The 26,980-nt window shown below is 37.6% G+C and overlaps 1 protein-coding gene across 1 annotated transcript in view; it reads left to right on the top strand.

Annotated features, from left to right (window-relative positions):
• The window catches only part of tm9sf2 (transmembrane 9 superfamily member 2), a 34,979-nt gene that overhangs the window by 3,984 nt on the left and 4,015 nt on the right, over window positions 1–26,980 (top strand). The window contains exons 2-16 of the mRNA XM_003218700.4: window positions 1,104–1,171; window positions 2,466–2,559; window positions 4,134–4,261; window positions 5,164–5,293; window positions 7,963–8,087; window positions 11,228–11,342; window positions 14,885–14,964; window positions 15,076–15,184; window positions 19,687–19,819; window positions 20,820–20,939; window positions 21,709–21,766; window positions 22,576–22,735; window positions 23,137–23,288; window positions 23,810–23,921; window positions 25,739–25,910. Of these exons, the coding sequence (XP_003218748.1) occupies window positions 1,104–1,171; window positions 2,466–2,559; window positions 4,134–4,261; window positions 5,164–5,293; window positions 7,963–8,087; window positions 11,228–11,342; window positions 14,885–14,964; window positions 15,076–15,184; window positions 19,687–19,819; window positions 20,820–20,939; window positions 21,709–21,766; window positions 22,576–22,735; window positions 23,137–23,288; window positions 23,810–23,921; window positions 25,739–25,910 (1,756 nt within the window). The remainder of the gene's footprint in view (window positions 1–1,103; window positions 1,172–2,465; window positions 2,560–4,133; window positions 4,262–5,163; window positions 5,294–7,962; window positions 8,088–11,227; window positions 11,343–14,884; window positions 14,965–15,075; window positions 15,185–19,686; window positions 19,820–20,819; window positions 20,940–21,708; window positions 21,767–22,575; window positions 22,736–23,136; window positions 23,289–23,809; window positions 23,922–25,738; window positions 25,911–26,980) is intronic.

The raw sequence follows: 26,980 nt of genomic DNA, 5'->3' as shown, positions 1-26,980 counted from the left end.
ACCATTATGTTGATGGTACCCATAAAAAAGCACACATAAAAAACTGACAAAGTGTGGTTGATGACTTTCAAAAACGTTTCATATACTTTCATCCATGGTGTTGGAAGGTAGCCTTCTATATTTAGAAGCAGTATACTCACAACAGATAATACAGGGCAATCTGCTACTGTTAATAAATCCTGGAGAGATACTGGATCAACCTTGAGAACAGGAGGATGTTGTATCATTGATATTATTCAGATTTTATAAAATGTCATATTTGTCGTCCAACTATTTTCCAAGTCAGGTGTGTGGAATGTTTACTCCCCATGTATGCCATAGTTTGCACTATGAGTTACAGAAGTCCCACCTGACATCATCATCATCATTTTATTTCTTACCCGCCTCTCCTTGTGGCTTGATCCAGATTACAACATAGCTAAACATATAAACATTATATAAAATAAACATATTAAAATGTATTTCTACAAAATACATATATTAAAATACACAGATCAATGATTAAAATATAGTGGACACAAGATGCAAGTTTAAATTTTATGATTAAAACTGAAGATATAGATTGCGACATCTCATTTACCTGGAGTTCTTCTGGCAGGTCATTCCACATGAAAAGATCCTCTGGGTAATGGTTGATGAAAAGTTCCTCTGGGTAAAGGTTGCCCGTTGGGTTTTGGCAGGCTGAAGTAGCCATACCCCCAGAGTACCTAAGTGTTCGGGGTGGATTGTATGGGAGAAGACAATCCTGTAGGTAGTCTGGATCCAAATCATGTAGGGTTTTAAAGATCAAAGCCAACACATTGTACTTTGTATGTCAATGGTAACTCTTTATTAGTGATCCAAACATGTGGATCACTTTTGTAGTCGCCTGTTTAGATATGCTATTCTGCATAGTTAACTATTTCTAGTTACAGAATACCAAGAACTGGTCAATTTTACTTCTCTGTATTGCAACAACAAGCCCTTTTTAAATTTTAGAACAAGTGGGACATGTGTGCTTCTACTAAGGTTGTTGCACTAGATCTCTGTTAAGTTCTACCTTAAATAAATAGTAATACCTTGAAAATAAATAGTAATCAAAGCACTGTATTTGTCTCTTGCAGTCTTCCATAGAAGTGTTTGTGAATAGACTGGATTCTGTAGAATCAGTCCTTCCTTATGAATATACTGCGTAAGTACATTCAATCAGACTCTGTAAATGATCTGTGAGAGAATTATTTTTGAAAGCATTGCTAAAAATGTGACAGGTTACGAATAACTTGATTCACCTGCAGTGTCATTAATAGTTTTGCCCTTGGTTTAGTCACTCTTCTCTTCTGTCATTCCCTCAGCTATTGTAGTATGGGAAGACGTTCTTCCCCAACAGCTCAGGTCATAAATGGGTTGCTTTTGCAAGGATGACAAAGATACTCTTAGAGATAATTTCTTCCTATCATTATAATGGCATTAAGAAAAGTGAGGAGAGATATGAGGGGATGAGCTGATAATGATATTTTAAGGAGAAGGTTGGTAGGGTTGCTTTCTATATCCTTTAGCCCTGTGTGGGTAGATATACAAATTAATATTTAAATATGAATTCAGAAACTAAGAAGAAGAAAGTATGACATCAAAATAGTAAAATAATCAGAAACTCACAAATCAATTTCCTTATGACTATCACAACATTTTGTTTTTATTGTTTAGTACCTAGCAAATAATTCTCCACTTTCTAGTTGTTTGTAGTTTATAAGAAGCTCAATGAAGAGTCAGTTTTTCACTTTTTTGGACTTGAAAAAGCAGGAATAGCAAGAAAGAGTCCTGCCACTCATATCTTTTTGCATAGCAGCACTACTTTTGATCCATTGTGGATATAAAATGATGGAATCTTATCTGACTTAATCTGATTTCAGAAGAATGAAGAAACTAGTTTCATTAATTACCCTTATTTTCTCCAAACCTTGTGGAAAGTGAGAGGTTGACTTTTCAGTGTCTTATAGAAAAGTCAGTAAGAACTATAAAAAACAGCAGACTACTAAGCCAATCTTACTCTTTCATCTAAAAGGTAACTGTAGGCAGTCAGCATCTACAAGTATTTTAATAATGTCATGGTTAGAAATGCTTTATGTAAAGTAAAAGAACTCCTAAGATGATATATGATCATGATCATAATTTTTTACTGAAGATTATATTCGTTAGTTTGCTTGTTTAAGAATTAAAGTCATTGAAGTTACAAAACTAACTTCAGCCTTAATATGCAAGATTGTCAACAACAAAGTGTGTTCAAGTGATAAAATTCTAACTAAAATATTTTTTCAGAATATTGATTTGTGAAATGGATTTCCTATTTAACACTTAAATGAATTATTTGGTTCAGGATACAGATCACTGACAAAACAATTACTGTTGTGTATGCTGTAAAATTTCTGATGTGCTTCAAGTTGTGTTAAGTGTTGGTACACAACAGACAGTTCTACATTTTTCTATAGGTTTGATTTTTGCCAAGCACCGGGAGAGAAACGTCCATCTGAAAATCTTGGTCAAGTATTGTTTGGAGAGAGGATTGAACCATCTCCATATAAGGTATATACTTCATGTAAGGCATCATGAAGAATTAATTTGTACAAATTAATAAAATATTTAATTAAGACAAGATCAGAACATCAGTGGTGGGTGGGGACTGACTTGCTGTTGAAAGATGTGTTAGGCCTTGATAGCTGAAGAACAATTTCTTCTTTTTGGTGAAAGCTAGTGTGGGCTCTATTAGAGAGTCAAAAAAGGTGGGAAAAGAGATAGCTGTGCTGCAAGCTTGTAAATGTATTTCCCTGTGACTATTCTTTGGCATGTCAGTGACTAGGCAGATCTTCTTCAATATTATGTAACTGCTTATGGGCTGTTGAATAGAAGGGGCCACAGACGAAGAAGAAAAATATTATCTCACCTCAGAAGCAGTTGCTAGTGATGCATGAAAATGAAATACTCTGGATTTAAGTTGGCAGCTAGTTGATAAGATCACAAAGGATTTTTCAAAACTAGAGCCCACAGCTAGCCCTGGTGTCCCAGATTTTTTTCCCATGTCATAGTGTTCAAATGTTTGTATATTTATAATGCTGTTGCAGCCAGAGCTTTAAATTGTGTTGGGTTTGGGGTGAGACAGAGTATGCAGAATGAGTCACCAGTTGGCTTTAACGGAGAGATGCTGTGTCAGTCCTCAGTGTGTTTCTTCATGTGATAAGTTTGAATGTCACCCTTCCAGGATGGTTGGGGATATTCCCTAATGGCTTTAATTTATTTCCCATGTTATCCTCAAACAAATAGCTGAATCCCTCTGTTCTTTGAGTGCTCAAAATTTAGATATTCATGTTCCATCGCAGTATTATCTGTAGGCCCTATTCCTTTTTGGTGCTGCCAGCACAGTCTTTATTTGGTGCACCAACCTTGGTAATAAACAATATAAACCATTATAGTGGTTCTAAATATGTGGAAATTATAACATTCTGAGATTAAGATTTCTGCTTCTTTTATACGGCTATGTGGTTTCTAATCTAGACTTCTAATTTAGGAAGTGTGTGAGGAAGTAATGCTTGCTTTAAAATTCCCTTTTCTATTACAGTAAATAAGTTGTCAGCAAAATTATTGTGTTAAAGGGGATCAGTTGGTAGCTATTCGTCACTAGAATTTGTCTTAGACTTATCTTTCATGATGAGATAGCCACAGCCACCAGCTTTAAATCAGGTCTTCTCTGTGATCTTTTTTTTCTTGGCAAAGACAGCCAAGATACATTTCATGTGTAAAATCTACCCCCAGGCCTAACTAATCTTGGTTTAATTTCTCCTGTGGTGTATGAAAAAGAAATACAAACTCAAAATAATTTTGAGATGTGGTGTCATTAGATTACTTAGCAATTACAAATTGCATTTGCTTAATCTTTAAGGTGGATGGTGCCTTGTTTTATCTGTAATTGAAAAATTATATGTGAAAGACTAATCAGAGTACAAGGGCAATTAACAGTCGGGAGCATTATTATTTTTATTTTCAGCTGTTGCAGTCTAAGAATTTGTTTATGTTTCTCTTATTTTTAGAGATTTTCAGGTACTTTGAAGAATGAGTTAAAGAGAAGATTTCCTTCTAACTAAATGTTTCTGGGTTTCTCTTAGTTTACTTATAAAAAAGAAGAAGCATGCAAGCCTGTTTGTACAAAAGAATATGATCTTAAAAAACCTGAAGATAGACAGAAGCTAGATTTTCTGAAAAAAAGCATGCTACTTAACTATCAGCATCATTGGTAAGCTTATTTTTAATTTCTACAGTTTTAGTGGACATATAACTGTAGTAACATCTCTTCATATATATATATATTTATAAACTGAATTTATAATATGATATCTTGCTTTAAATCTAAGATTGTAAAATTAAAAATTAAAATTGTAATATTAATGATTTAGCCAAACCTAGATGCAAAATTATCTTAGTGAGGTGAAGAGGTATGCTACTGATCTGGTATTGTCTGTGTATGTCATTTAATGTGGATTTTCTTTAATGTGGTATTTGGATGAGAAACGGTACAAACTGTGAGACTTTTTATCTGATAATGTTTTTTTCATGACTATTTGAATGCACCTGCCTCAAAAAAAGACCACTTAACTGAGATGTGCATTGTTAAGAATAATTTTGTGGTCATTCCTTCAGGTTACCGATTAGCAGATAAGGTCAGGATTGGGCAGACGTCAAGCTTGGAGGGCCTTTTTGTATTAAACTCAAATCTTAGGATCTCAAAACGGAGTGCCTTGTACAGAAGACATAAACAATTCTGATCATAGGGATAGATTCGGATTACTGAATGGAATTCACATTTCAACCACATAAAAATGTACTCCTGACTACCACATGTGTCTACACTTCAGCAATATAATTGAAGCTAGAGTCATTTGGTGTCTGATGCTTATAAATATTGGGAGTTAAAAAAAATTGCTGATGTATAACTATCCCACCAAAAAATTTCTCCACTAAGGGAACATAACTAGATTGTAGTGCTTCAGTAAGAAGATATTTTTTGTGAGAATCACAAAAACGTTTTGCTGTAGATTACTGGAAGTGCAAGCTTCAGTAGGATCAAGTAGAACTTTCTTGGTGGTGACATCTTATGAAGCATTTTATAAAAAAAATGTTGTTACTGATCTCTTGCAGGATTGTGGACAATATGCCTGTAACATGGTGTTATGAGGTAGAAGATAATCAATGGTTTTGCAATCCTGGATTTCCCATTGGTTGTTTTATTACAAAAGATGGGCATCCCAAAGATGCCTGTGTTATCAGTGTAAGTTTTAATATGTAATATTTTCATGATTCTTATAGTCTGTGTATTTTTTCTAAGTTTTTTATTTCATTATTGTGTTCTCTGGAGAAGCATACAGTTACAGAGTCATCCTGTATTAAAGAATAGATAGAAAATAATAGGCAGCTAGTGTGCTTAATGCTATGCTGCTTTTTGATGTCTTATCTACACTATACTGGTCAATAACAACCAAGTGATTGCTGACTTTTTTTGTTTACCTCGTGCTATTAAAAATATTGGTCAAGACAGCATAAGATCACATGCAAACATTGAGTGATAAAACAAATTCACAACAAACTGTTATCTGATGAACCCAGTGATCTTGAGAATCCAGATTTAGAAAGGCAGTTTTAGGATCTTTGTGTGTTAGATCTTGGATATTCTTTCTGTCCTCTTCCATTAAATTTCAGGAGGCTAAATTGCTTTTTGCTGCCATATAGTCAATTATTGTCAATGTAACAATGCATCAGTTTTACTGTTGTGTATTCTGAATATAATATACCAGTCTTAAGCATGTACAGTAGTAGTACAGTATGACTGATGCTTAATTTTGCACAAAAGAATGAAGGACCAGTTGAAAGGGACTCAGAAAATCTAAGAATACTGTATATGGAATTAGTTAGCCACCACCCATCCTAACACTTTTCCCAAGAAGAGGATTTTCAGGGTCCAGAGTTGAATTTTTTGTTTTAGGACTCATGTAATTAAAGTCCTCTCCTCTCTCGAGGAGGAGTTAGCAGTATTCTGACACAGTTAAACAGTATTCTGCATGGAATGCACTAAGCCCAAGATAGCTAAGGGTTGAGTAAACAAGTGGTAGATCAAAACATATCAAGCACTTTGTCTGCTATTCTGGCCTCAGTGACAGAAACCTATCCAAGAATATTGATCCAGATATTGCTGTGGAAATTTCCACTAATGGAATTTGCAGAAATGTGAAACCTTTTATTAGCTATTTTCACTCTCATAGGAGACTACCACAATAACTTAGTCATCTTCAGTATGTGTCTGCTGTGGTGAAAATATATCAATGTCTACTCAAGAGTATTTGTAGACCCCCCCCCCCCAAAAAAGCTCTATTTGATTTATTCTCTTTTTGTGGAGGTCTTTTTTTTGCCCACGCCTGTTATACATATATTTTTAGTATCAAATGTTTACATAAGACCTGTAAACTACTATTTGAAGGTTAGTATTAAGAACATGCTTGTAATTTATTTTTGACATGGATGTACTATTTGTAGAATTAGTTTTTCTTCTTCTATGTTAAAATAAGGGTGTAAATAAAGGTGCTTTGTCTTGCTGGACTCATTTCTGTTTTGCTCAAAGCAGGCTTTTTAGCCAACTGAAATAGCACACTATAAAAGTTGAAATTTCTTTGTACAGTAGAGTCTCACTTATCCAACATAAACAGGCCAGCAGAACGTTCGATAAGTAAAAATGTTGGATAATAAGGAGGGATTAAGGAAAAGCCTATTAAATGTCAAATTACGTTATGATTTTACAAATTAAGCACCAAAATATCATGTTTTACAACAAATCGACAGACAAAGCAGTTCAGTACACGGTAACGTTATGTTAGTAATTACTGTATTTACGAATTTAGTACCAAAACATTGCAATGTATTGAAAACATTGACTACAAAAACACTGACTACTAAAAGGCAGACTGCGTTGGATAATACAGAATGTTGGATAAGTGAGACTCTTCTGTACTTCTCTCTAGTCCACTTATAGAGTGTCAGATGATTGGATGTGTTATAGGGAAAATGATTGGTTATAATGGTATTGTCACATTGACTATAAGGTTGTAGTATTTTTCAACAGTTCTTTGACAAAGCTCCCTGCTAGACTTTTGTCAAGATAGGCAAATAGCTGAAGAGTGAATGCTGAATTTATCAACAAAAATATCAGGAGCTGTTAAAACCAATAATTTATTTAGACCACTATGGACTCCTTTGGTACTGTTTTTTCAGGACCTCAGCTGAGATCTTAGAAACTGGAGATGGATACAGAATTGAATCTGGGTTCTCAGCCTGTGGGTCCCCAGGTGTTTTGGCCTACAACTCCCAGAAATCCCAGCCAGTTTACCAGCTGTTAGGATTTCTAACTGCCCTGGTGGCGCAGTGGGCTAAATTCCTGAGCTGCTGAACTTGCTGACCAAATTTGATGGTTCGAATCTGGAAAGCGAGGTGAGCTCCCGCTGTTAGGCCCAGCTTCTGCCAATCTAGCAGTTTGAAAACATGCAAATGTGAGTAGATATATAGGTACCACTACAGCAGGAAAGTAATGGTGCTTCATGTAGTCATGCCAACCACATGGCCTTGGAGGTGTTAAGAGACAACGCCAGCTCTTTGGCTTAGAAATGGAGATGAGCACTACACTCCAGAGTCGGACAAGACTAGACTTAATATCAAGGGAAACCTTTACCTTTACAGCTATTGAGAATATAAAGGGAGTTGAAGGCCAAAACATCTGGGCACCCACTGCGTTAGAAGGACTGCTCCATTCTAGCCGGTTTAATGCCTTTCACAAAAGCTAAAGTTAAAATAAATGCAAATTTTACCATTCAGCAATGGTCCTAGTGTTTGGAAGGCCATTCAGGTTGAAAATTCTATTTAATAGTATTGTTTATTCTAATTCTCTTTTTTTAGTCAGAGTTCCACGAACATAATACCTTCTATATCTTCAACCATATGGACATTAGAATAGTCTATCACATTGTAGAAAATGAAGCACCGAGTGCACGACTAGTTGCTGCCAAAATTAAACCAAAAAGGTGAGCATCAAATCTTATTGCTATGAAACACAGGATTCAGGCAGAATGTGAGCAGATGACATTCTCAATAGTTGTCTTAAAACTGGATTTGAAAGATTAATGGAATCTTCTTTATATGCAGCTCCAGTGAACTTGATTTAACATGCCAGTACTTCATATGCCTAGATGTACTGTGTGTAGTAATAGAGCAGGGTGGGTTTTCCTATTCTTTGTACAATGTAATAATAAACTGATAATTTTAAAACTTTTGAACGTGGTTGCCACTGAAACTTGCTTCAAGGGAAACTGGTATGGTATATTGAAAAACTGTTCTTGGGAATTTGTACTTGAGATGATTCAGATAGATTTTAGCTTGTTTAGTTGGTGAGTCATTCCATAGTCTAGTGTCAAATGATAAAAAGGTCCTCTGGCTGGCCATTGCCGGTTGGGTTCTGGCTCATTGAAATACTCTCAGAGGATCTTATATGCTTCCTTCAGGTATTCATTCAGAGGAGACACACTGTCCTTAGCTGAGATTATTTTTTAAGGCATGGAGAAATATATTTGGGTGTCATCAGGATACTGATAGCACCCAGTTCCATATGTCCAGATGTTAAAAAGCATTGGGGATTGAATGGAACCTTCTGGGATGCCACATAACAACTTATTTTTTGAGGAGCAACTATCCCCAAACACTACCATCTGAAATCTGCCTGGGGGTATGACTGGAATCACTGCAGTGCAGTGCCTTCATTTCCCGCCCCCTCCAGGCATCCCGAAGGATACCATGGTTGAAGGTATTGAATGCTGCTGAGAGATCTAGAAGCAGCAACAGGGACTCAAATCCCTTGTCAGTGTTGAGACTGAGATCATCCACTAGGCTGACTATAGCAGTTTCAACTCTGCATCCTGCTCTGAAGCCAGTTTGAAATGGGTCAAGGAAGTGTGTGTCATCCAAGACTGCCCAGAGTTGAAGGGCAAGTATCTCCTTGATCATCTTTCCCACAGAAATGAAGGTTAGACACTGATATGTAATTAAGATCCAGGGGATACAAGGAGGACTTTTTCAGCAGTCATCTAATGACGACTCCTTTTGAACAGGATGGAAAATTCCCTTCCCTGAGAGATACATTAATAATGTGTTATATTTGAGATTGAATTGCATCTCCTTCCTGGATGAAACGGATCCAGTGTAATCCCACTCACAGAGTTGCTGGACATCCCATTATTTACTTGAGAGCATCTAGATCAGCTCTTATGTGAGATATTTTATCTGCAAAATGGTCATTAAAGCATCATTGTGAGCTAATGAAGGCTCTAGCAGTAGTTCAGAGGAGAGGAAACCTGAGTTAAACCTTTCACTGTCTTGAATAGTTCTGCTGGATGTGAAATTGCAGATGCAATATGTGCAAAGAAAAAAAACTTTCTCTTCTGCACATAGTTCCACCTTATAAGAGCAGAGATGTCCTCTGTATTGTGTCTTGTCACATAGAAGTTTTCTGCCATCTATTCTCGTGATTGTCCTTCCTATGTCAGTTCTGTGAGGGTCTTTGTATACCAAGGAGCCTGGTTTCTAAGAGATCAGAGAGGACATTTGGGAGTGAACGTGTCAATAATCTTGGTTAGATTTTTATTCCACTTGTTGACTAGGGCTTCAACAGGCTCATCAGTGATATCAGTCATAGAGCCAGCCTGGAATCTCAGAGGGTCCATTAGCCTTTGTGGGCAGACCATTTTAATAGGTCCTCCACCTCTGCAGGGGTGTTTAAAACATGTTAAAGTTTTGCATTGCTGTTGCTTATGCAGTTACATAGTAACCACAGTCTCATCTGCATAGGAAAACATCATAAATGATTTTGAAAGCTTATTTGCTATTAAGCAGCTGTGAATTAATTGGAGGCCAAAAAAACCTAAGCAGTATATATTGTGTGCTCCCTTTGGGACGGTTATCATGGTAAGATTCTATTGTGTTTTTACATGAGATCTTTGTATTTTATGAAGATAAAGGGCCTAGAACAGCATTTCTCAACCTGGGGGTAGGGACCCTTGGGGAGTCGCGAGGGGATGTCATAGGGGTTGCCAAAGACCCATCTGACAAATGACAAAATCACCTTCTAACTCCACCAGTATTCAAATTTGGGCATATCAGGTATTTGTGCCAAATTTGGTCCAGATCCATAGTTGTTTGGGTTCACAGTGCTCTCCAGAGGGAGGTGAACTACATCTCCACATAATCACTGTGACTTCCTCCCAAATCCCTCCAGTTTAGTCCAATTCTATCATTGGTGGGGTTCAAGGGGCTCTTTGTAGATATACTATAAATCCCAGGAAATACAATTCACAAACTTCAATTCCCAAACTATTTTTCCCAAACTCCACCAATGTGTACAGTCATGGGAGTTCTGTGTGCCAAGTTTGGTTCAATTCCATTGTTGGTGGAGTTCAGAATGCTCTTTGATTGTAAGTTAACTATAAATCCCAGCAACTACAATTCCCAAATGACAAAATAACCTCCCCAACCCCAGCAGTGTTCACATTTGGACGTATCGGGTATTTGTGCCAAATTTGGTCCTGAAAATACATCCTGAATATCAGATATTTACATTACGATTCATAACAGAGGCAAAATTACAGTTATGAAGTAGCAACGAAAATAATTTTGTGGTTGGGGGTCACCACAACATGAGGAACTGTATTAAGGGGTTGAAGCATTAGGAAGTTTAAGAACCACTGGCCTAGAAAGTTCCATATAGCAAAGGTCCAACAACCTTTATGAATTTGTCAGATGTTTGTCTTCACAGTAGAGGAAACCACAGTGAAATTATATTGTTACACATTTTGGTGCCATCTTGTGGAACGTGTTAATAACAAGAGTAACTAAAGGGACTTACAGTTTCAAGAACTAAATCAAAACTGGTTACCATCTTCATGCTCTCTCTGCCTTACATATTTGGGTCTTATATGGAAAGTCTCATATAGGAAAATTTTCTTTGTTACTTTAACTTGTATTTGATTGGTATGGCAAAACTTGTTTCTCTGTATGTCTTTATCAGTGGTGTTCTGTGGCACAAAATGTTCTAGTTTTGTTAATGAAAATATCTGACAAAGAGCAAATGTGCATTAATCTATTATGTCCATTATTTTCTTTAAAAACAAACCAGTTTCAAGCACACAGATCCTGAAAAGCCAGACTGCTCTGGACCACCTATGGATATAAGTAATGATATGACTGATGGAAAAATTAAAATTGTCTACACTTACTCTGTTTCTTTTGAGGTTAGTATACAGTATTTTCATTTTTAAAAATGTATACTACCTCAGGGATACTTCCTAAATAGTTTAAGGAAGTTTACTGTTCAGTTATGATAATGAATTAAGAGGTATGGTTTATTTAAAGCAGGGGTCCCCAAACTAAGGCCCGGGGGCCGGATGCGGCCCATTGAAGCCATTTATCCGGCCCCCATGGCACAAGGGCAAAAGGGGGTTGGGCTAAATGTTCCAAGGGGTCTCTTCTTCTCTTACAACCCTTTATTATTATTATTATTATTATTATTATTATTATTATTATTATTATTATTATTATTATTTATTGTATGACACAGCAAACAAGATAGATATGCTGGATTTCGTATCACAAAATCACAAGTCGAACGCTTCCCAAGCGTCTAGGACTGTGTGATGTATTTTCGGATGATGCGTGCAGATCCCAGTAGGGTGGCCTTTTGCAGTTGGCAGATCGTAATTTTGTCAATGTCTATTGTTTCCAAATGCCGGCTGAGATCTTTTATTATTATTATTATTATTATTATTATTATTATTAACATTGAGGCTGGGTGGCCACCTGTCAGGGATGCTTTGCTTGGGCTTTTGGTGCGCAGAGGCAGAAGGAGGTTGGACTAAATGGCCCAAGGGGTCTCTTCCAACCCTCTTTTTTATTTTCATTGTTGTTGTTGTTGTTGTTACTATTATTATTAACATTGAGGCTGGGTGGCCATCTGTCAGGGGTGCTTTGCAAAGGCAGAAGGGGATTGGACTCAATGGCCCAAAGGGTCTCTTCCAACCTTCTTTTTTATTGTTGTTGTTGTTGTTGTTGTTATTATTTATTATTATTGCTCAGTGGCCAACTATAGTCCGGCCCTCCAACAGTCCGAAGGATCGTGAACTGGCCCCCTGTTTAAAAAGTTTGGGGACCCCTGATTTAAAGTGTTCATTAGTTACCGTAAGTAGCCTTCGTCCTTGGCTCAAGCATCTTGTGGCTCTCTTTGTGCAACAGATGGCCCTTTAGCCTCTGGTTAAAAACTTCCAGAGAAGGAGTTCCTCTTTGAGTAGCTGCTTGATTTCCAACCTTTGATCATTTTGGTCACCCTTATTTGGACACTTTCTAATTTTTAGATGAGTTCAGCTGATGTCACTCAGTGTATGAATGAGACAGTAGTATAGAGAGCAGGAGTTTAGATGTAGTAGGCGCTAGTAATTTTTAGACACTCAGCCTGTACAAAACAGACCGATGTTACATAACATGAGTGGCAGAGATATTTCTAAACTGAACTCTGAATTATCACAAATAAGAGTTAGGAAAAATCAAGTTATGGTTGCATTAACCCTAGGAGGTGGTTGCCCAAATAGGTCCTAATAATATGGTCAAATACAATAATCAGAACAAGTTTAAGGTTATAAGGGAAAATACAAATGCCATAGTCACCTGGAGAGGGATGCCATGTTATAGCTGTTTCTGTAATGATTCTGGAAATTTGTGATTTTAGGTGGGAGTGTTGCTGCACATGGTTAGGAAACAAATATAGAGGTCATGGAAAGAGACAAGTTAAAACAGATAGGATAGAATTGCATAAAAGTTGATATAACACAAAGAATGTGAATGGGGGATACTTTTCTTTTTTCTCATAGTAAAAGAGCCTATATAATGAAACTACCACTGCCGTGCAATGGTGGAAAGAGTCAGGGCAAATAAAAAGATTTCATACAGTAAATTATCCCGTGGAATTTAATTCTACTATTTGCAGTGACAGGCACTATGTTTGATAGCTGTAAAAGTGGATTAGATAGATTCATGAAGTTGGCTATATTACTTCTTCTACCAAAGGCAGCATACTTCTTGATGCCAGATGCTGGGGAACACAAGGAGGGTGCTGTTGCTGTCATGTGTGGTTTCTTATAGGCATTTGGTTGGTCACCTGGAACAGAATTTTTGCTTTGGTTGGCCTACAGTCGGATTTGTCATGGCTGTTCATTCATTCATTTCATTTTGTTTATATCCCACTTTTCCCTGAATGGCATACAAAGGGTCTTGCAGTATAGTTTAAAACTAAGTACAGCTAAATGGTATACAAAGGGTCTTGCAGCTAAAGCACAATAATTGTAATAAATCATTTTAAAGGGAACATACTCTTGAGGCTTTTTTAAAGCAGTCAAAATTAGGAGAATAAAGGTACAGTAAAAAAACCCAAATCCTATGTGACAACCATTTAACCTTCAAAAGCCAAACTAAATAAAATGAGAGGAAAATAAGAAAAATAAATGCAAGGATTTTTTCAAACCTTATTTGCTGCTGTGAGAATGCTCATATGGTAGTATGTTTAATAATACTTCTAAACACAGCTGTTTTGTATTTTTATCTAGTGTCCCTTGACATAATGACAAAGCTTGTGTTTACACTGTTCTGTTAAGCATGGTGGCTAAAATTCTGAGCATCTTTTGTCTTAGTCTCTTCTCTGTCATAAATTCTCTAAGTGGTCATTCTCTTTCCCCTGGACTGCACTATCCCCAAAGAATGAGGGATTAAGACCCCAGTTATACTGATCATTTAATGCCGACTCAAAACTGTGGTGCCCACAAAACACACTCCGCCAATGTATGCTTCATCACAGATTAAAGAGTATACAATGCAGTAAAGTCACAGGAAAATCCAAGTTTAAGCCCTTTAATGAACTGCAGCAGATCCCATTATGTCTCTGGTCCCGGAGTGAAATAGGCTCACATTGTAGACACCAGCTTGTACTAAAGTACTTTGTAACATTCAGAACATAGGGCGAGGTGGCTGCCGGAAGAATGCCTCAGGGCATGGTTGGATACCAGGGGAATAATTGACCCCCTGGGAGAGGTAATTGATTACCTATGCTTCTAACTGTCATCTCCCCCCCCCCACCCAGGGTTTGAATCCAGGGAGCGGGGTGAGCTCCCGTTTGTCAGCACCAGCTTCCCATGTGGGGACTTGAGAGAAGCCTCCCACAGGATGGGAAAACATCTGGGCATCCCCTGGGCAACATCCTTGCTGATGGCCTATTCTCTCACACCAGAAACGACCTGCAGTTTCTCAAGTCTCTCCTGACATGAGAACCCCCCCCCCCCCCCCCACACACACACACAAACCAGTTCTAGGCCTATCAACCTAATCACCTGGTCAGCGAAACCAGTTGTTCCCAAACTAGTTTCAAACTGCATTATAGTGTCAGTATACATATGTCCTAAGAATGCACACAAACTTAGTGAGGATTATAATTAAATTATGAATTTGAAGTACTTTCAATATTTAAAGGTGCTACAGAAATATTAAATAAAATTTCTAACTGTGCTAAATTGCTATATATTTTTGTTTTATCAGTGTTATTGAGGGAATTCTTTCAGATTTTATTCCAACTGAAATTCTAACTTCAAAGTGTCAGAGGATGAAATGTTTTTGCAATTCCAAAGAATGGTTGGTTTCACATTAGTTATTTTAACATTTTCAGGAATAAAAATTCAAAACTATTCATTTTCCTTGCAATTGTGAAACATGTGATAACTAACCATTTATTTTTCAGGAAAATAAAGAAATCAGATGGGCATCCAGATGGGATTACATTTTAGAATCAATGCCCCATACACACATACAGTGGTTTAGGTAAAAGTCAATTTCAATTCTTTAATTATATTGGAGCAGTATTTTGGTACAAAAGTTATAAATGTTGATGTTTGATCATGGTTTGTTTGTATGTTGTTGTTTTTTTTGTAGTATTATGAATTCTCTCGTGATTGTCCTTTTCCTTTCTGGAATGGTAGCTATGATCATGCTAAGAACTCTCCATAAGGATATTGCAAGATATAATCAAATGGATTCTACAGTAAGTCTACCATTTTCTGAACACTGTTACAGTATTTTTTGCTGGTGAAGAGTTTCTTGATTTTTTTCATGCTCAAAAACTTGAATATATTCATGTTTATAAGTTTTGTAAATGTTTTATTGTATTAAAATATTTAAGGACAAACAATTCAATTTTAAACAACTAAAATATATTAAACAATGTATTGGTTAAAAACAAAATGATTTAAAACCAGTTTTCACAGTTCAAAATAGTGTGACATGTGTAACTGGGATGAAATCAATTTAATAAAAAGCCATGCTTTTGACTTGACATCAAAAAATACTAGCTTTGTTCCAGTTGGGCTTCCAAGGAGAGGATATTCCACAATTAGTGTGCCGTGGCGGAGAAGGCCCTCCCCCTTGTCCTCTCACAATGTATTCTTCCTATCGCTGAGACACGGAGGAAGGCCCTTACAGCAAACCTTTGTGGGCAGGCACGAAGGTTCAAGGGCAGCCCCATGTAGAATGCATTGTAGTTGTGAGATGAGAAAGTTACCAGTGGATGAACTCCTGTGGTTAATATGTCCCTACCCAGGAAAGCTGTAACTGAGGAGCCAGTCGAAGCTGGGCACAAAGTCCATCTGGGCCTTCAGTGACAAAAATGGGTCTTTGAGTACACCCCTTCTATACACGTTCTCCTTCAGAGGGAACTCAGCTCCATCTAGGGAAGGTAGCTTACCCAATTCCCAGATCTGAGAACAATTAATCCACAGAGCCTCTGTCTTAATGGGATTCAGCTTCAGTTTATTGGTCCATTTCAATCCCATTTTAGTATCTTAGCATTGCTCCAGCACCTTTGCAGTTCCAGCTGACTCCCATGACAAAGAGAAGTAGAGCTGAATGTCAACAGCATACTAATGGCATCCAGCTCCAAAACTCCTAAGCACCAGAAGCAGTGACAATGGGGTGAAGGATGGGCCCCAGATGGCTCAGCAGTTTCCATTGCAGCGTCAGTGATACAGGACAATGGTTGTGGATTATGGTAGGGTCTCAAACCAAGCCAGCTGTTTCAGCCAGATGCCACTGGAGCCACAGGAAATGGTGGGGCAATAGACGGTCCCCCACAATGGACCAGAAATCCTGGCTGCACACCAATGGTGTCAAAGTGGCAAGAGGGCGATGGAAAGGCTCCAAGGTGGCCTGCAGTTCTGGTCATCGGGAGGCCGGGACACAACAAGGGGAGATAGAGAGGACTCAAGGCAGGCCAGCAGTTTCAGACGTCAGGCTGAGACATGACAAAAGGGGGCGATGGATAGATCCCGAGCCAGCCAGCCGTTCCGGTTGCCATAAAGCTAGTTTTCCCAGGATGGAGTTATCATGACACTCACTGAGCTTTCCTTAGCAATTGCTTTACTTGAGCCTTGAGAAGCAAAGTAGTTTCTCAAAAATCATCCATCAAAACCCGGATAAACAACTCAAGAGGACACATTTTCCCACTTAGCTAATGGCTATTTTGTCTAATTCAGTGCAAATAAATTAGTTGTGGCAGCATCTTCCATGTTCTCGGTTAGTCATATTGCTCCTCTGTGTCATCATCATCATTGACGATCACTTGTGTCCAAAAATGATTGCCTTCCAAGTGTAGGGTCTTGGCAGTGGGTCCATAGGTGACTGTAGAGACCTATTCTTGATCTACATGGTCTTGTGCAGTGAGGACATCGGTTTCCAGATGGAAGGCGGTCTTGGTCAGGGTTGGCTTGACACGCCTTCCTGCATGTTTCTCTCTTTCGCCCTCCATTCATGCCTCTTCGAATTCCACAGCACTGTTGGTAGCAGCTGACCTCCAGTTAGAACACTCAAAGGCCAGGGCTTCCCTGTTCTCAGTGTCTATGCCACAGTTTTTAAGATTGGTTTTAAGTGACCCCTCTCCCACAACTCTGGAGCTTAATCTCCCTTAAGTAGATATTACACTACTGACAGAGTTGTTTCTAGAAAGGGATATAATGAATCTGTTGAATTACTGAACTTCTACCCTGCTTCAGTGACCCACTTTAGATATAAGAAGGGCAATTAAGATATATATAAAAAGGATAGCACAATTCAGAATTGCCCCTGCAGAAAGTCAAAGGGCATCTAAAACTCCACTGGCCAAATGGGTTAAAGCAGGTCTGTAGCCCCGGGGGGGTGGGGTGGGGTGGTTAAGTGTTCTAACCCCGCCGAAAGGGTTCAACTCCCCCCCCCCCGAAACCTGGTTTACTCATGAATTTTAACTGATTAACTAATTTATAAGAAAACCAGGGACCAGGGTTTTTTTTTTTTAACCTAACAAATTTCAGGGAGTTTTTGAACTCCCCCCCTCCCCCGCCCCAGTTACGGCCCTGGCTTAAAGGATGCATTCCTTTGTGCTATGATCTGGATAAAAAGCTAAGGCATCAAAATGTCTGGCCACATTCAACAGCATCAGTGGTATCCAGTAGAGCTTATGCAGTCAAAATGTCATATGAAGAAATTTGTAATGTGTTGTCAAAGGCTTTCATGGCCGTAATTTGTAATGCTGCTGGGTGGAGTGAACTTTGTAAGATACTATAAATGTTATAGGTATAGGGCTTCCTGTACTTCAGTTAGTCCTCCCTTTTAAAAGGGCTTGAGCAAGTCCCACTGGCGAGTGGATGGTCCTCCCATGCCACCTTGAGAATGAAAGGTTATACCTACAGTGAAGGATCACTCTGGAGTGGATGAGAGGAACAATTATTCAGTTTACGCCTCACTTGCTGCAGTACCCATTACACCAGTGGTTCTCAGTCTGGGGTTCCCAGGTGGTTTTGGCCTTCAACTCCCAGAAATCCTAACAGCTGGTAAACTGGCTGGGATTTCTGTAGGCCAAAAACATCTGGGGACCCCAGGTTGAGAACCACTGTATTACACTATGGAACACGATGTTTGTTCCTGGGTTATAAATGTCATTTTCTAATTGGTTCTCATAAAAACATGGAAAAGGTTTATTAAATCCTGCAGCACATTTTGCTATAGCTTTTCAATGAATATCTCATAGAGTCTCAACCAATTCAACATAGTTTGTGACAGACACAAAAAAGAAGTTTCTGCAGTATAGCAACTACTTTCAATGTAAGTACCGCACAATTAAACAGGAAATAACACTTTCAAACTAGGAACAGATTTTTTTTTTCAAATTATGTTACATAGTGTTATTTTTTCAAAATTTCAGTCTAGAAGAATAGCTTCTCCCGCTGCTCTCCTGCAACAGTATCTCATATCCTTGGTGGCTTCACTTAGCCAGCACACCTTTATGCACATGCATATTTTGTTTGCTTTTGGGTGGCAGCCCACAGTTAAAGGTAATGCAAAAGCTATGAAACTCTCACCAGATGGCTCATACTTAACACAATAGTTTTGAGTGAATTTATTGAATTTTTGTCCTGTGGTCTGGAAATGGACCCCATATCAGACATCCTGAAAAAGCAAGCTTTTGCTCTCTCTTCTGTTTGCTCCAGGTAAAAGTACCTGCAATTAATTTCTTTTGTTCATTTTAAAGGGAGACAATTCTACTAAGTTTTACTGAGACTACGTTTCTTTCATGAAGCCTATATACAGTGTTCGAAACCCATATTACTTCTGTATTCAAGCCTCATTGTAAGGTTTTCTGTATTTGCTATTAGTTAAAGTCCTTTTGGCAGGTGTTACCTTACATGTAGTTAACAAGCAATCCTTATCAAGCAATCGTTTCTGTACTTTGGATTATGATCTTAGACCCTGATCCATAATGGTCAAAACACAGATTCACAAATTTCAGTCAAAACCCTTACCCTTCCTAAGTAGAAATAGCAAGCCTTTGGCATCTGCAGAACTAACAGCCTTGTTTGGACAGTGTGAGACACTTTCTCTCCTTACCAACACTGGAGAGGGAGGTGGTCTGTAACACTGCTTGATTTCCAAAACCTATCTGTATTCTTCCAAAATGCTTCCCCCCACATCATGGTGGCATTAGTGGCTTTCTCTATTAATGTCCCATTAATCAAGAGCAGTAAAACAACCATGTGAATGAATCTATCTTATTTTACTAAGCATTATAGATTGAGTTAGTACTCTGGTTGATGTCGTCTTTGCTGTTGCAAGCAGTTTCAGACCAGCAGCAGTCACCCCCACCCTTATTTGTTTCAAACCTTGATATATTTGCATTGGAGATGGATCCTCTTCATTAGATAGAAAATGGTTAAACTTAACATTTATGTATGGAGGAAGTATCCATACCTGCTTGAATAGCTGACATATGTGCAGATAACTTTTTTCTTAGAGGATGTGGATAAACATCTTTTGCCTTTAAATGTATTGAAGTCCAGCATCTGATTCTTCGTTTGTCTGCAAAACATTGAGAGGAGGAGCCAGAATCACCAGCCTGTGCAGATTGTGTGTGCGGATGGAGAGATATGGAGAGCATGCTAGCAATCTAGAATTGGAAGATAGGTATCTAGGTGAACAGTATATGTAAGAATAATATGCCAAATGTTCCTAATTCCTTTTCAGGAGGACGCTCAGGAGGAATTTGGCTGGAAGCTGGTCCATGGTGACATATTTAGGCCCCCACGAAAAGGAATGCTGCTTTCTGTATTTTTAGGCTCTGGGACACAGATTTTAATTATGACTTTTGTTACTTTATGTAAGTAAACATAGAAGAAGTGCCTCAGTAAAACATGATGTTTTATTTGTGAAACTTCATGCACTGGGAGATCAGAATTGCTGAATATACTTATGTTTCCCTCCTCCTTTCTATTCCTGCCCTTTCCAGGTAGATAGTTCGCTCCCAGTTTAAGTATATCATTAGCATTATTCCTACCCCCACTCTTTTGGTAAGGTTAATTACTGCCAAACACTTTGCAAGGTGTCTAACCATCATTTCAGACTAGTTGTGATGCCAATATTTCTTAGTGAAGTGCTAATGCACACAAAGTACAAAACTATAATACAACTCCAAAACTAAACGTAGAGGGGGCAGCTTTTGTCGAGAGTTGGTACCATCTTGCAGTTGCTTTGCAGTGTGGTTAGGGGATCAGATGGGATTATATTTACAGTGTCTGCACTCATCTTAAATATATGAAATTGTCAAAATGAGAATGTGCAACTGTCGAAGAAGAAGGGGAAGCAGGAGTAGGCCACTGATTTCAGCTACCTACCTATGAGTCATTCTTTCAGTCTGCTTTCAGCTACAGCAGCCATTCTGTTAGGTTGCACCAGAAAGAGAAATGAGAAGCATAGCCATTTCATTGGGTCAGATGAGGTCCTGACTCCTTTTGACTTATCTCACTAAACTATTTCTTTTTAACTGGTCTTCAGAAGAACTGCATTTTTAAGAAGGGGTGCCTGAATCTGATTTTCTTTCCCTTTTCATTTTTGTTGGCTTCTGTTTCAGTAGTTTATGATAGGACGTGTCTTGTGTTTTTATTGATCTGTAGGACACTCTTGGAGTCTTTCTGGTTGAAGAGCAAACATTTAAATTTTAGTTTAATTTTAAATGTTATAAATAAAATGAAATGATAATAAATAATATGCAATTGTGTCATCAGTCCTAGCTTTTATATGTAATAGAAACGGATGAAATGATGCCAAGCCATGCACATCTTTATATATTTTCTAAGTATTGTCTGTTTCCTTTTTTGTAGTCTTCGCTTGCCTTGGATTTTTATCACCTGCAAATCGGGGAGCATTAATGACCTGTGCTGTGGTCTTGTGGGTGCTGCTTGGAACCCCAGCAGGTTACGTTGCTGCTAGGTTCTACAAATGTAAGTGTAAAGGTTTATTTAATGTGACAGCACATAAATTCATTAGTCTAAATTATCATCACAGCTGTGATCCCCCCCCCCCCCCGCCAAATACTTTTTGCCTCCTGGGCAAGAGAATAATGTTTTAAGACTGAAGAGACTACATACAGATTTAGCTTGATCTTGTAAATAAAAACTTAAAAGATGGCTTTTTTTTGTAAAATAAATTTTATACATTTTATGGCATTTAGTCTCATCTGGAGCTCCTTATAAAAGGGGGGGGGGGGAGGGGGATAATTGATATACATTGGTATGAAAACCAGACTAGGTTACTTTTGAAATTGCTGTATTTGCTTGTATTGTGAAGTTTGCTATGCTTTTGTTTTCCTTGCTTTGCATGAGTTTGAAAGGAAAACAAGTGCCATATTTGGTTAAAAATAAGATCTGCTTTTCTGAATAGTGTACTTTTTGTATTGATCTGTATATAGTACTTTGTATATTGCACATTGAATCTGTGAAACTGTATAACTTCATTTTAAATTATTTGATTCACAGTTTCATAATAATAGATCAATTAATAATTAACAATTTTGGATAGGAATTTTGAACAATGAAACTGCAACATATATGTAGCCTAAAGTTTACAGCAATAAAATAATTTACTTTAGGTGTGAGGTTTGATTTTATTTTGATGAAATTGAAGAACAGAAAGTAAATCTTAACTTTATTTAGAATTCATACCCAATCTGTACAGATAAAACAATGTGGTAATGGTCTTCTTTTTCTAAAGCATTTGGGGGCGAAAAATGGAAGACAAATGTTCTGCTGACAGCCTTTCTTTGTCCTGGGTAAGCTAATGAATATAATTCCTCTTAAATTCTCCATCATAAGCTAAAATTGGTAAGTCTTCAGTAATGTTCAGCTGTCTTGGATGCACATTTGGGTGAGGGAGAGATGGGATCATGATAATCTACGTCCATTGTATTTAGATGTTTTGTAGTCTATTTGCAATTGCTCCCAGAGCATCTATCACAGTAATACAGTTAAAAGCAACTTTGCAGAATATGCCACATTATCTCACAATACTCCACTGATTCCTAGATTCTAGCACAAAATCCAAATCATCAGTCGGTCAAGACGAGTCAAATAAGACTTTTGGAACAATAATGTCAATGGTATTGAAGATGATGCAGAGTTTTTAAAAACCTTTTTGGATTAATTGTGTTTACTTTGGTCATTTGAATATTTAATGAGAAGGTGTTTTTTGTTTTTGTTTTGTTTTGTTTTTTAGAGGGTTGGTTTTCATTGATAGCTATATTCCTTAGACTCCTCAGACCACACTGTACTTGGTCTCATGTAGTGCCATATATTGTACAGTCCCTATGTTAAATCTCTTGCCTTAATCACAGCAAGCAGTCATCCCCTCTAGTGTAGTTAAGGTGGACATATATTTGAAGCTATTTAGCCGAAATGTCAGTTCCTGGTGGAGATCAGTCCTGTTAGATTAAGAAAGAAAGACTTGCTTGACCTCTTTGCTTCATATTTTCTGCTTGTCACCTAAACTTAATGTTAAGCTTAACACACAGTAATATGATTTCAATAACATTGAAACTAATCATGTATGAATTATTACATTACATTTCTTTCTGTCTCATAGCATTGTATTTGCGGACTTCTTTATCATGAATCTGATTCTCTGGGGAGAAGGCTCTTCTGCAGCTATTCCTTTTGGTACTTTGGTTGCTGTTCTAGCTCTCTGGTTTTGCATATCGGTGCCACTGACATTCATTGGAGCCTACTTTGGTTTTAAAAAGAATGTAAGTCATTTGTTTTCTACTCCAGTTGTGAATGTAAAGTAGAAAAAGAATCTCATGCATCTGAAAATTGATTCTGGTTTATCGTGGTTCTTTAAATGATGTTGGGTATTAAGCCTGAATTGAATGCTTCAACACTATAGATAAAAACACAATCAGGCTATATGATTCCTAGAGAGCCATGTGGATCCTGATCAGCTTCAGTACAAAGATAATCATTGCAAGTGTGTCAGAACTTATGAGATAAAGATCACCGGTATATGGCAATCTTTGGCCTAGATTTCCCTTAGGTTATGTGCATTATGTTTAGAAATTCATGTTATTTTAAACTGTTTTGAAGAGATACATGATTTTAATAGTGATTTCCAATTTCCAAAAATTTCCAATTTTATATACTTTTAAAGGCCATAGAACATCCAGTCCGAACCAATCAGATTCCTCGTCAGATTCCTGAACAGTCATTTTATACAAAGCCATTACCGGGCATTGTTATGGGAGGTATTCTTCCCTTTGGATGTATCTTCATACAGCTTTTCTTCATCCTTAATAGCATATGGTAAGCCTGCATACCTCTTGAATAGTTCATTCCTTCTAACTGTTACCACTTTTTATTATTTTAAATACAGCATGCACTTGTCTTTTGTGCTTCTCACCATTGCTTGCCTCTCTTTGATGTCATATAAAGCCTGTTTTACTATTGAAGACATGTCACCTATTTCATGTTGGTGAGAGCCTTTTTGTAATAAAGCCACAAGCAGACTTCAGCTGTTGTTGGTTCTAGTGCTCTCTGACATTGAAGGTCCTGACACTTTTGAGTTAGACTTTGGGCAGGGCATCTTTTACTGTGTTTTCTAAGGTGCATGGGGAGCATGGAGCTAAATTAAACATTTGAATAGTTTCCTACAGCTATACCTAGAATTATTTCTGTGTGCAGCATGAATAGTTTGCAGAAGATTTTACTGAAGTATGATAGAAAATGTTTTGCTTTATAAAAAATACAATGTGTGGTTAAAGTCCAGTATTTATAAATTCGTGAAACTCCACTGGTTTGACATTTGATAAATGTATTTTTTCTAGGTCTCATCAGATGTATTACATGTTTGGCTTCCTGTTCTTGGTATTCATTATTCTGGTTATCACTTGTTCGGAGGCTACTATTCTACTTTGCTATTTCCACTTGTGTGCAGAGGTAAGCTCTCACCATATGCTCTCATGAGATAATACTCCAAAATCTCTCTTATTTTCCACTGGGATGTAAGTGGCAAAAATGTCCTATCAGTGGCTTGGATTCAAATGAGGAAGGAACATTTTTGCCAACTCTTTCTCAGTTCCGGCACAATCACAATATCTTAGACCTTTCAAGATATTTCAGAGCAACCTTTGTAGGTGCAGAGGACTACAAAAAGGAGGGGTGTGTGAGAGAAAACCTGGATTCTTTAAACTTACTGAGTCTGAGCCAATATATTTAAATATCATTCACATTTCTTGTGAATCATTAATGAGACTGGGAGAACCTCAGATGCTGCTTCCAAGTGCCAAGATGTTTATATACAGGAGCTGAGAAAAGTATCTGCACAGTAACATAATAATTTAAAACCGCCTCTCCATAATTTTGGATGGGTCCCTTTCTTTCCAGCACAACAACTGATTCATCTCAGGAGGGTTTCCATATCTTCTGTGTATCATTTTCAGGAGGCTAGAGGCATTTCCTTGGGAGAGAGAAGGGCAATATCCACTTCCACTGTCCCAGTTGCATGTGTCTAAATCTATAGTGGGAAGTACTTGTTTGTGAGAATTGGCTATTGAACCCCTGTAGTGAAGCTTACCTAAGTGTTTTTTAAACAACTATGATACAAGGTTCAGGCTAGAAATGTTAAAAAAAACCTTTGCTGCTATACTGCCATTGCCTTGCCCATGGCTTTGTATAGCCACAAGGAAATGGCAGTTTTTAATAGTTTACAATGCTCTAGTTAACCAAAGCATTGCTATCTCAAATATGAGCAACTAGAAATTCAGTGTAACAAATCATTACTATCAATCAGTGATAAACTTGACTGGCTCTGAAAATTCAAGGTTATCTCCCACATAAAAACCAGGGTAAACTCCCTTATGCTGTGGCTATATCATGGTTTTTGAACATAATTGGTTATGTTAATAATTTATATATGTTCTGATTGAAAACACAACCTTGCAAGCAGATCTGAGCTGAATGCTTGCGACATTTCAGGTGAATTTCATCTTGAAAACTTCACACTGATATAATATTTGCCCTTTTACTCTCCCAAAACTTCCAGATGCCTGTTTGACTGAGAAAGGCAACCACAAAATGGCACGTTATTTTATGTATGGCATATGAAGGTGTAACTCACCTTCCTTCAGGTGGCAGTTGCAGACACTTTCATGTGTACTTAACCTGAGGACTTTTACTGAGATTAATGAATGGATGGCTTCTTACAAAGTACTGTAAAGGAGCCATACACATTCGTCTGTAGTCTAATCACTTCCATTCTGGAGAGAATTTTTCCCACTTTGTTAAATATGTACTGCTTTTCCCAAAGTCCACCACCACTCTGTCCAGTTTTGATACCTCTGTAAGTAGCATCAACAATGATGCAAAGGAAGTTTATGCTGCCTCCTTTGTGTGGTGTAAGTGAATATAGTGGCTAGAGCTTTAGGATTTCCAGTTGAATAATGTCTGCAAAGGTGTACAGTTCCCACTTTGATCTTTAGTACTGCTCTGAATTGAAAAGAGACTTTGGCATCTTTCTGTCATTGTGGCTTCCAAAGAAGCCCTCTGTATAGTGTTCCATTTTTCCAAATACACATTTGCACATTATTTCTGCTGATGCTGATATCATTCATTTCCAGTGGAGAAAGTTATAGGATACGTGTTTATTGGGACTAGAAACATGTAATGTCCAGTTTATGCTTTATTGGTTTGTTTTAAACTTTTTAAAAAGTTTGTAAAGAAGCAGTTCTAATTGGAACAACCTTTCTTTCTTATAGGACTACCACTGGCAGTGGCGTTCATTTCTTACCAGTGGCTTTACTGCTGTTTATTTTCTTATATATGCAGTACATTATTTCTTTTCCAAACTTCAAATTACGGGTACAGCAAGCACTATTCTATATTTTGGCTACACCATGATAATGGTCTTGATATTCTTCCTTTTCACAGGTAAATATTTGTTTATCTGAGTACATGTGTCAATATTAGTATAATGACTGGATTGTAGCGGGCCAGACATTGAAACATGAACCTGAAAAACACATTGTGCCTACTTTAGATGTGAATTAATTAGACTTCTTTATAAGAAATTACCTGCAGTAGAAAAAAATCCACTTATTTAAAGCACTTTTTTTATTAAACCTGTATTTTTTTAAAAAAAATAGTCTCCTTATGTAGAAAACATACATTAGACTCTTTCAGTTCTATGTAAGACAGGTGTGACTGAATCTGTATATAGATTCAAGTGGACTGGTTTAACTGTTGTTTAATGAAAACCTAGTCATATTCTGTCTATCCTCTACTAATCTCATTTTTTGAGTGTGGATCTTTATGTAACCTAATTACTGGAAGATATCAACCAGATAAATATATTCAGACGTGATTGAATGCTGACTGTTAGGACAAAAACCAAATATTGTGGATGTGGGGAGAATGAGTGAAAATCAGAAGAGCTTCTTGAAAGAGAACAAACTAGCTGGAAAAATGAACAAGAGCATCCCACACTGTAATATTCTGTTGCAGGGCATTCGCTTTTTTGAATTGGTCTATTCTCGTTATGCAGAATTTTAATTGAAGTTAATTTCTGTCCCTTGGACTAATCTTTGAAATGAAAAATTTGGAATGAACCATTATGCTGCATTGATTATTTTGGGTCCAGGGGAGTGTGGGAGAATGAAAAACATCACTTCATTGCAACAGCAACAGTCTGTTATTTCACACTTGGCACAGTATTCTGATAAACATATCCAAACAGGCCTGCCATTTTTGATACTATTGTTGAATTTAGTTCTGCATAATGTGTTTGCTGTTTGCCGATAGATGCTTCTCTTAACAGAAAAATTTTGCAGATCGTGGGTACGGACTTCCCCATATGGAACTATACTTCAGGAAGTTTAACGTTAGCTTTTCATCTGTTTTTTTCCAATTGCACAATCTGCCACTTTAGTCATTAACTAAATGGGTTTAGCAGCCAGCTTCTGTGTGCAGGGCATCCTATAGCTTTCGTCACTGTTGACATT

The sequence above is a fragment of the Anolis carolinensis genome, chromosome 3 (genome assembly GCF_035594765.1).
Source record: "Anolis carolinensis isolate JA03-04 chromosome 3, rAnoCar3.1.pri, whole genome shotgun sequence".
In the NCBI taxonomy this organism is placed as follows: domain Eukaryota; kingdom Metazoa; phylum Chordata; class Lepidosauria; order Squamata; family Dactyloidae; genus Anolis; species Anolis carolinensis.
Note: the sequence above shows the minus strand (reverse complement) of the source record. Positions and strands in the feature narration are given on the sequence as shown.